This window comes from Erithacus rubecula (genome assembly GCF_903797595.1).
Source record: "Erithacus rubecula genome assembly, chromosome: 27".
Taxonomy (NCBI): Eukaryota; Metazoa; Chordata; class Aves; order Passeriformes; family Muscicapidae; genus Erithacus; species Erithacus rubecula.
In genome coordinates, this window is record NC_136679.1 from 2,899,349 (window position 1) to 2,909,256 (window position 9,908).

At 42.0% G+C, this 9,908-nt stretch overlaps 1 protein-coding gene across 2 annotated transcripts; it reads right to left on the reverse strand.

Annotated features, from left to right (window-relative positions):
- Positions 1-992: 992 nt before the first annotated feature.
- On the reverse strand, positions 993-4,478 carry LOC306812942 (histo-blood group ABO system transferase 1-like). Of its 2 annotated transcripts, XM_079327870.1 has the most exons (5): positions 4,423-4,478; positions 4,205-4,339; positions 2,015-2,662; positions 1,392-1,552; positions 993-1,047 (listed from the first exon to the last, which is right to left on the reverse strand). In XM_079327870.1, the coding sequence occupies exons 3-4, from the start codon at positions 2,635-2,637 to the stop codon at positions 1,528-1,530; spliced, it is 648 nt and encodes a 215-aa protein (XP_079183996.1). In that variant the 5' UTR covers positions 2,638-2,662; positions 4,205-4,339; positions 4,423-4,478; the 3' UTR covers positions 993-1,047; positions 1,392-1,527. The 2 variants fall into 2 exon arrangements, with proteins under 2 accessions (XP_079183996.1, XP_079183995.1); XM_079327869.1 differs by lacking the exons at positions 4,205-4,339; positions 4,423-4,478 and having other exon boundaries at positions 2,015-2,902.
- Positions 4,479-9,908: the final 5,430 nt, after the last annotated feature.

Consider the following 9,908-nt stretch of genomic DNA (forward strand, 5'->3'; position numbering starts at 1 on the left):
ATGGTTCATGTTTTTTTCCCCATTGTTTCTTTCATCTTTCAATATCCAATTTCATTTATCAGCAAACCTACAGTTTGTTTGTAAAGGCAAATATCATTTTCCATTCATCAATCAGTGGAATCCATCCCACTGTTTCTTTTATCTCTCAATGCTGGTTTTATGCACCAGCAGACCCACAGCTGTTTGTAAAGACAAATCCATCATTCCTCTCACTTTAAAGCTGATCACCAGTGGGACTAGATTTTGGAAACTAGTAAGGTTAAATCTCCCAAAAAATCTTTACACTGTCTTAAAAGTAAATTGCAACTCAGCAGAGACTATTATACCATCCCTTGCAGACTGAATGGAAATAGTAGAAAATTACATTTATTCTGGCCTAATGTGTCCTGCTGCACAGTGTTACTCTGGCCCAGGTACAGAACTCTGCTGAAATCTGTTCTATTCATGCAGTTCATGCACATTTTACCATGACCTACCCACCTCCTTCCTGGCCAGGTTTAACCCCAGCACAAGGCATGAATTTAAATGCTTCAAGGATCAGCCGAATTTTCTTACCTTGCTAAGATGAGGGCTACTAAGGCAGAGCATTTGGTAGTCCTTATTCACAGCTGCCAGCTCAGCTCTTCTCCCTGCTCTGTGTGCTCACTCCTGTCTGTTTGCAGTTTCCAGAGGCACTGGCATGGAATCTCCATGGGTAAGAGAGATCCTCCAGCCCTCAGGATGTTCTGGGGGAATGGGGCTGCAGAACCTGTGGGGGGCTTTGTTCTGCACTGGGAGGTGGGAGTGGGACCCTGCAGTGTGTCCTGTCTGCCAAGGGCTCAAGTTTCACATGTTAAACCCGTTTGGCAGTGGCAGAGAGTGACTGAGAAATCAGATAGCAACAGAGGATTAAGCCTTGCAGAGGGAAAATGCTGCAAAAAGAATATTAAATTACCCTCTCACCTAATTCAACACTATGATTTCATTGGACCATCATCATCTGTGCTTTCTGAAAAGGACAGCTGAAAAGCAAAAAGTTGGAAAAGAAGTTGCTAATACAAGAAATGTCTGGGTTAATTTTGCATTTTAGGCTATAGGTGAGTGGTGAAAAGGATAATGCAATGTAATTCCTCGTGCAATGGAGAAGCAAAAGAGAAGAGAGCTTTATTCAAAGAAACACTACACATATATAGGGTAGTATGTGAAAAACAAAATAGAAAAGACTCATTGGTCCAAAAAGGCAACATCTCTCTGAAAACACACTTTCTGCAAAATACCACGAGACACTCACACGGCTCTCACGCACCCTGCAGGTGCAGAATCATTGTTATGCATTATCATTAATCCTCGTGAAGGCTGAGAAAGGCAAAGCTTCAAGGCTGCTTTTTCCCTGGTTCCCAGAAGTTTCCAACAACAGGTTAATTGTTTCTACCTAAGGAGACTTTATGGGCTAAGTTGAGAAGAAGAAAATATGTGCACTCCCACAGAGAAACTTCCTTTGCCCACCACCTTCAGTTCTTCACAGTGGGGCTGTGAGGAGGAAAGGCTTCACATTCTCTGTTTCAGGAGCTGCCTCTGTGTGGATGATACAACTATCCCTGAAAAGGGCCCCTGGGATCTCATACCCTGAGATAAGGAAACTTTTCCTTAGGATGACTCATGTTAGAGAAAAGTTTATCCCCCTATAGAAACCCCTGTTATAATTTAGAATTTCTATTGGTCTTTAACTTTACTAAATGATTGGTCTTTTTCTCACCTAGAATCTTAAAGTAATTGGATAATTTTCAACTTATAATTTTACTGGTTAGATCTCAATCCTCCTAAACCCTATAAAAACCCCTTGTTACGCTGTGTATTCAGATTTTGCTAGTAGAACCCTTTGAAAAAATAAAGCTTTCTTCAGAACCTCTACTGCAATTCCCAGGATCTCATTCCTAGCTAGCTGAGAAGCTGAATTCTGCCTTGGGGGCTCCTGGAGCTATCCAGACCCCACAGCAGCCAGAAGCCAGACCCATCCTAGCTACAGCAGCTACACCTCTGGCTGTCCCTGTGCACAGGGCACATCCTCTTCACCTGGATGACGCTGGGGCTCAGCTCTGTGTCCCAGTAGTACTCTGGGGACAGCAGGCGTGTGGGCTTGTGCTGCAGCAGGTACTTGTTGAGGTGCCTCTCATGGTACCCCTGAGCCTTAATTCCATTTTGTCTGTCCTCCCCCAGCCCCGCAAAACAGGCTGTGGTCAGTTTGTACATCTCAGCCACGCTGCCCCCATAGAAGCTGGCAGTGTAATGGAAGTCCCCTTGCAGCTCAGGGTGTGTCCCATGGGTTTTGCTATCCTGCTGGGGGGTGACCTGCCAGGAGCTGATGGTTGCCACCAGGTCATCGATGATCTCCACCCCAACATGTGCCAGCAGCTGCACGTTGATGTCCATGGAGTACAGGTAATCCACCTGGTGCTGGAACTGCCTCTGGATGTGTGAGCTGACCATGCGCATGCAGCACCTGGAGATGTCCTGCCAGCTGGAGCCATTCTGCACAGGGATGACAAACAGCTGCTTCTCAGGGGCCATCTGAAGGTGGGAGACCTTCTCAGGGCTGTCTGTGAACAAGTAGAAATTCACTTGGTGCCCAGCAAGGAAGTACTTGTTGGCAGATGTCATGAACCCTTCTATGAACTGGACATATCTAAGAGACATGGAAAGGAGAAGAATGGAGAGAGGCTCCTCCTGCTGAAGAATGACAGCTTTTCAAGTTCATTTTCTTTATCTTTTTCTATCTGTTGCTCCTTCTTACAGTGTTAGTTGCATATCTGTCAATGAGCTCTGATGAATGCTCTGGTTCTGGGGAACACTGGGGAGTGTGAAATCCTGGCTTGTAAGAATTAATACACATGTAAAAGAAGGAACCCTCCCCTCTTCTAAATTCATTAAAACAAACCCCAAAGCCTTAATTATTTTCTAACTTATTTTTTTCAATTTTTCCTACCTGGAATAAATTGTCTTGCCTAAACCAAAGTAGCAGCTGACAAGTCTGTAGATTTCTCTTAAGGATTACTGAAGGATGTCTGGGGGTCAGATTTATTTAACACAGCTGCTGCCCTTCAAGCCTTCCCCATGCTGCTGCACATTTTATCCTATTTTAGCTTTCACTATGCACAGAACATGTGCCTTCCACCCAGTGCTGCTCTCTAATATCACTCCATATTGTAAATACTTCCTCTCATCCCTCCCTTTCACCTGCTCCTTGCACTCTTCCTGCAATGGAATATTTTAACTTCCTAGAGAGGATCATAGAATCAACAGAGAATCATGGAATGGTTTGTGTTGGAAGGGACCTTAAACCCCATTTCATTCCACCCCCTGCCATGGCAGGGACACCTCCCACTGTCCCAGGCTGCTCCCAGCCCTGTCCAGCCTGGCCTTGGACATTTCCAGTGATCCAGGGACAGCCACAGGGATCCTCTGCCAGGGTCTTCTCACCTTTACAGGGAGGAATTTCTTCCTAATAGCTGATCTAAATCTACTCTCTTTCAGTTCAAAGCTGTTCTCCCCTGTTCTGTCACCACCCATCTTTGTAAAAAATCCCACTTTCCTGTAGGGTCCCTTTAGGTACAGGAGGGGCTCTAGGGTTTTCCTGGAGCCTTGTCTCCTTCAGGCTCAACAACCCCAACTCTCTCAGACTGTTTTCATAGGAGAGGGTCAAAATTATTAATTAAATAGTTTTGATTGCCTTGAAGTACCTGAAATGGCTGTGTAACTCTAAAGTGCCAGTGAACATAGAGGGAGTTTAGCTCTTCACTCAGAAACTCAAAAAAGAACCTTCCCAAGAACATAAAAGCTGTAACAGTCTGATTAATATTTTTACTAGAGCTAATATTTTACCTTTGAACTCTCAGAGAAATCCAACAAAGCCTCAACCCTACAGAATTTTTCTATTTTTTAGTGCAGGATAGAGGGAAAGCTTGTTGTTAGAAATGTAGCAGGACCTAGAATTTTTATTTCAATGGGTCAAAATGCTACTTGTATTTCCAAGGACATTTTTTTCCTATTCAAAACAATTTCCCAGCCAAAGTAAGGAAGGTGACACTCACATGTCACATTTCTCCCAGTCTACAGCTGCTCACATTCAGTCTTTGGAATGTTTCCCACTTGAGCTCCATGAGCAGCAGCATTAACTGCCAGGTGAGAGGCTTAACTATCTGACAAGAAATAAAAGACAAACCAATACTTTTCAACAGCAAAAGTGACCACTCCAGTGACCAGGTTCTTCTGCAGATATTGAGCATTCAGGATGTCTCTGCTGAATGTGCCTTCCCAAACTATTGGAGCCAGCCATGGTGTCAACACCAGCACGTCCTGTCTCCTGCAGGGGTTGAGAATGAAGTTTTTAGATGGCCCAGGAAATTCATGAAGACAAACACAATCCTCTTCAGCACAGATGTGTACCTCTGAGTTAATCACCCCAGTCTCCCTTCTGTCAGCAAAATCTGAGTTGTGAGCCCCCTTATCCTGGAGCAGACACCTGAAACAGGTGAATCTATCCTTGACTTTCACCCACCAGCTCCCACCCTGTTGGTGGCTGTCACTCAGAGGCATCTTTTAACAATCCACCCACTGTTCCCAGGCTGTCTCTTCTGGAGAGCTGGCAGCCCTCAGCTGCAGAGTTCAGATGTGCAGCTCTGCCCTGTGTTCCTGTGACACCAATTGCACCACAGATTTCTGATTGCACCACGGATTTCTGATTGCACCACGGATTTCTGCTCCTTCTGCTCGTTATCTGTGTTGATGGAGGCTCCTCAGCTGGGCTGTTGATCTCCTCCCCTTTGGGAAGGAGCACTCCCTAATTCCTTTGGGATGATGGACAGGTATTTCCCTGATGCTTCCCAGGGTGTTGTTCACTTGTTTATCTCTGACACTCAGAAGAACATCCCCTTCCCACCAGGAATGGAGTTTATAACTCTGCTAATAAATTCAGCCAGGCTGTTTTCCAGAGCAGATGGGAGAGATTGCTCTGCTCTGTGCTGGCCAGTCCAGCTCTCTCAGCCCTGCCTGACATGCTCCAGCCCCTTCATGATCCTTTGGCAAATTTTTTTTTTTTTTTTTTTTGTGTGTGTGGTTTTTTTTTTGGGTTTTTTTTTTTTTTTTTGTATGGCTCTATAATAAGAAATTCCAGAAAATAATTTATCCTAGTGACCTAAAATGTTCATTTCACAGCATTTACACATCATGTATGATGCTGTTAAAAATGGTATCAGCCAAGGCCTCTTGTTTTCTAGCTTCTGAGATGAGTGGTGACAGAGAATCCAAAAAATAAATAAAAAAAAAGAACTAAGGTAAAATTAAACAAAAAATATTTTCAACTAAAGAAACTTCATCTATGCATTTCTAATGGTTTCTGGAAGAGTTGCTTTTCTACTTAGACATCCACCTGTCTGTGCTCCTGAGAACAAGGGCACATGATGTTCATGAAGCCAGAGGAGTCACACTTACCATGGAAGCACCAGAGAGGTTTCATGGTTCCTGCAAATGAGGGAGAAATAAAAGATACATAAATACATCATGGCACAGAAGTTTCAGATTTTCTGAGATGAGCCCCACAAGAAGCTTTCCTATGTTTCAGCAGAGCTGCCCTGTGCCTCAGTGTCAGTGAGCATCCACACTCCATCACAAACACTATTATATTATTTCTATTAATTCATATACAGTGTGAACCACATTTAACAGATGGCTCAGGTGTAAGAAGAGCTGACTGCAAATTAATCAGATTGAAAATTATTTTCAACTTGTTTCTATGGTGTATCTTTGGAAAAATCAGTTTTACTTCTACTCAGTGAGTCCAGTAAGGCTCAACACCTTGCACAAAGTTTGTATTTTTCTGGCAGGTTTATGCCCACACAGAGCAGAGGTCACTGCTCTGCATTCTCATTGCATATTCAGGTTCCTGTACATGAGTCACTGAATGGGAACCCACCAGTCTTGATTCCTAAATTTTCCAGCAGGAAAAACTAGTTCTGTAAAGAGGAAACACTTACTTAGAGTAACAGATTAAACAGGCTAATAGAGGGAAATTAAAAAATCACATATACACAAAACCAGAAAGATATCTAACCATATTAACTTATTTTTTGGGATGTGTGAGTGGTGGTGGTATGAAAATGCTGTCTCATACTTTTAATGTTTTACATTTCAAATTCATTACAAAAAGAATGCATACTGCTTTATTGGCATTAAACTTTATTTCTTCCCTTAGTCATATATGCTAAACTCCTTAGGGCAGCATTTCAGAGCATTACACAACTGTATGTATTATAAAAGAAATGATGAAGAGAGGAAACCCAAGACAAAAAAGCAGTGGGGATAAGAGAAGTGTAATTCATAAGACAAAAAAAAAAAAAAAAAAAAAAAAAAAGGAAAGAAAAGAAAATAGTAAAATATGGTTCAGTTAAATGAAACTAAGCATTGAAACTCAAGGAACTTTCAGTCTGGTTAAACTCTTTCTTGATTCATTATCCAGAATCTGTTAGTTCTCATCAGGTTTGTGGACCTAAATCAGAGGGAGTTGACAATGTGCCAGATTTTTTTATGAATACAGAGGAAGGCTGGATGAGTTCCTTGTACAGAGACCCCAGCTCTAGGTGTGCAAAGCAGGTGGGATTAAGCTGCCTTTTCATTTTCAAAATTTTCAAAATGTCATTATTTTGTGGGGGGAGCTGCATCAATGGATTCACATTTGCCCATGTGAAGTCTCAGCAATCTGAGCCTGCTGGGCACTGCAGGATGGTTTATATCAAAATGGAAATTAGCACTGATAGGGCATGGATCCTGTTCTCCAGAATGAGAATTTGCAGATGAGTGTTGTTTTCATGGCCTGGAATGACAGCAAGCAGAATGAACTTACAGTCCTGAGTCCCCTGCAAGAGAAGCTGCATGTTCCTGGTCTCTGCTGGGGGAGAAAGGGTGGTGGTACCTTGGACAGGATAAGAAAACAATGAGTCAATGATAAAAACAAAAATCAACCTCTCCTCCACTTCCTTTGTGACTGAAACCATCAAACAAAGCTATCAAACAGAATTCACATTTGTGGGATGGGTATGGTGATGAGGATTTGCAAATCTCAGCTGTCTCAAGACAGGTGTTTAGACTAAAGTTATATAAAGATTTATTAACTCTAAGGATCTGGAAATGATTTAATTTAAATCTCCTCTGATGTGAGCATGACTGTAATTTTAAACAAAAGTGTGAGCATTTGTGATGGAGACTCTGCTGCAGAGAAAGTGTGTGGGTGATACCTTGTCCTGATTCCTCCAGCTGGAACAGATCTTCAACATTGCTCCAGCAAACTCTGAATTAACCCCAGCTGATCTGATTTCAGGCTCCAGAGCCCTGAACACACACTGTGAAATCTTTACTGAGGCAGACATGAGAGCCAAAGGAGACTCAAAGCAACCTTGGTGCAGAATAAACACAGCTAAATCCACAGAGTTCCTGCTCTGTGCCAGGTCTGGAGCACAGAGCTGTGAGATGTAAACATTAAAACATGAAAATACAAACTTGGGATCACAGAAATATACAGGGACAATTAATCATACTTTTAGAATTTCACAGAAGAGGTTAAAAGTGTCCACACCTTGTTTGCTTTCATCTTTCAAATGTAAAATTCTGAATTTAGCTTTGTGTAAATGCTTATATTGTATCTGCATAAGGGTAGTTAGAAGAAGCCTGTCTCAGCCTGGGCAATAGAAATATAAGCTAATTGAGAATAATTATCAAAGGTTAAACACCCACCAGATTGCACCAGTGATTCCTGCTGTCACTAGAATTGCCAGCCCATGTAATTTTGTGATTCTCATGTCCTTAGTGCTGCAAAAAAAAAGAATGTGAACTCTGGATTGACAGTCAAGTAGAAAAAAACCAAAATAAATAAATAAACCACAAAAACTAAAAGACAGAAAATATTCTAGTTATTAAATCTGAGGAAGTCTTTTGTTTTGCACTGCAGGTCTGGACATAATATGGAGAATTCTAGACAGAAAGTTTTACATCTAGGTATTTGTAATACATACTACATCTTTACAATAGATATACTACACACTGAGCTCTCATTTCAAAATAGCATAGTAAACCATTTAAAATTGTTCAAACCAATAATTCTCATTTCAGATTTTCTCTGAATTAGGTTTTATTTTTTCCCCAGCCCGTGTCTTTTCTCTTTTCTTTTCTTTTCTTTTCTTTTCTTTTCTTTTCTTTTCTTTTCTTTTCTTTTCTTTTCTTTTCTTTTCTTTTCTTTTCTTTTCTTTTCTTTTCTTTTCTTTTCTTTTCTTTTCTTTTCTCTCTCCACTTTGGCTTTCTCCTCTGTCTCTCACTGCTGCAGTTCTTTTTTTCTCTTTTGTGGTCACATCTTTTCTCCAGCTCAGCTTCTCCATCCACTCTGGGGCTGTTCACAGCTGTGGTTCAGCCACATCTCCCTTTGTTCCAGCCTTCTGAAAAGACTCTGTAGCATTTTTTTTTGGGTCAATATTACCATCCCCTGCTTCCAGCTGCTCCTCAGCATCTCCCAGCTGTGTCCCTTTCTCAGCCTGACCCAGGCAGAGCACTCACCTGTGGTTCCTTCAATCCCCAGCCCTGAGCAGCTGCTGCTCTCTGGGCTCCCACAGATCCTCCTGTGTCAGCCCTGGGCTGGAGCCTCCTCCCAGCTCCTCACCTTGAGTGGGTGTGCTGGTTCCTGAGCAAAGGAAAACCACAGGAGCCTGAGCAGCCACTCGTTCCCTGGCACTGCACCTGATGCCTTTGTGGGTTACCTAAAAGCAGAGGCCAGAGAAAATCAAGGGAATCAAAAGCAGATATATTTATTGCCTATATTTATTTGTTGAAGGGATTTCAGGGGCATTTTGGACAGACAATTAGGCTTACAAATAGCCAATACTTTTCTTAATTTCATCCTCCTGGTGTGGTCTGCAGGCATCTAAAAGTACTGTGTCCAAAATTGGTTCTTATTTATGACTTTAATAATGCTTGGGACAACTCTAAATGTCTATCCACATTTCCAGGTGTTGATGGGAATTTCATCAGAGCTTCAATACAGACAACAAACACAAAATCTGCCTTCAAGTGTGCTTTTAATAACATCCCCCATGTTGGAACCCTGAAGCCTGGGAGTTTTGAGCTTTCTGTGCTTTCTGGCACTGACCCCCTGGAGAACACTGCTTTTGACCTGAGGCCTTGGAGGAGCTTCCAAATTTGAGTGATGGGGCTAAAATCTACTACTACTGGTGTGTAGTTAGAAGTGTGTGATTTCATGGTGAAGGGTTTGGAATTTGGGGTTTTAGAATATAGTAATAGGTATGGAGGTTCTTGGGCATTGACTCTTCTTCCTTATTGTTCCTTCTTCATGATTTCAGGTAGCAGTTTTTGGCTGGATAGAAAATACTGCAGTGTGGGTCACAGGTGTTTGGTTATTGGGTCAAAAGTATAAATAATATAAATGTTAGCTTTTAGTTGGATAGTTTGCCTTTAAAAGACCTTGAAACTAGCCATATGTACCAATATTTTTACTCACTTTTAGCTTGTTAGCTGGAAGTGCTGCAGAACTCTCTGTACTGTGGATAAGATTTAATAAACAACCAAGTCTGAACAAGAAAATCCATCTCCTGAGCATTCAATCCTGACTCTAGTGAAGGCAGAAAAAAACCAAGAACTTAGCCACTAATATGTGGAACCACTAATAAGGTGTTACTGCTATTATTGCTGCTATTACCCCCCCAAGGATCCATCCCTGATCAAATTTACCTGGCATTAAACCCACAGAGCTGATTGCTCATCACATCACAGCATTTCACCAGCTCTTCCCTGTGCTCTGTCTTGTGTTGCTGTGAACTTTTGGAGATTTCTCTTTGAAGTAACTCCAAGTTGTATTCCAGCCCAGAAAAGTTTGT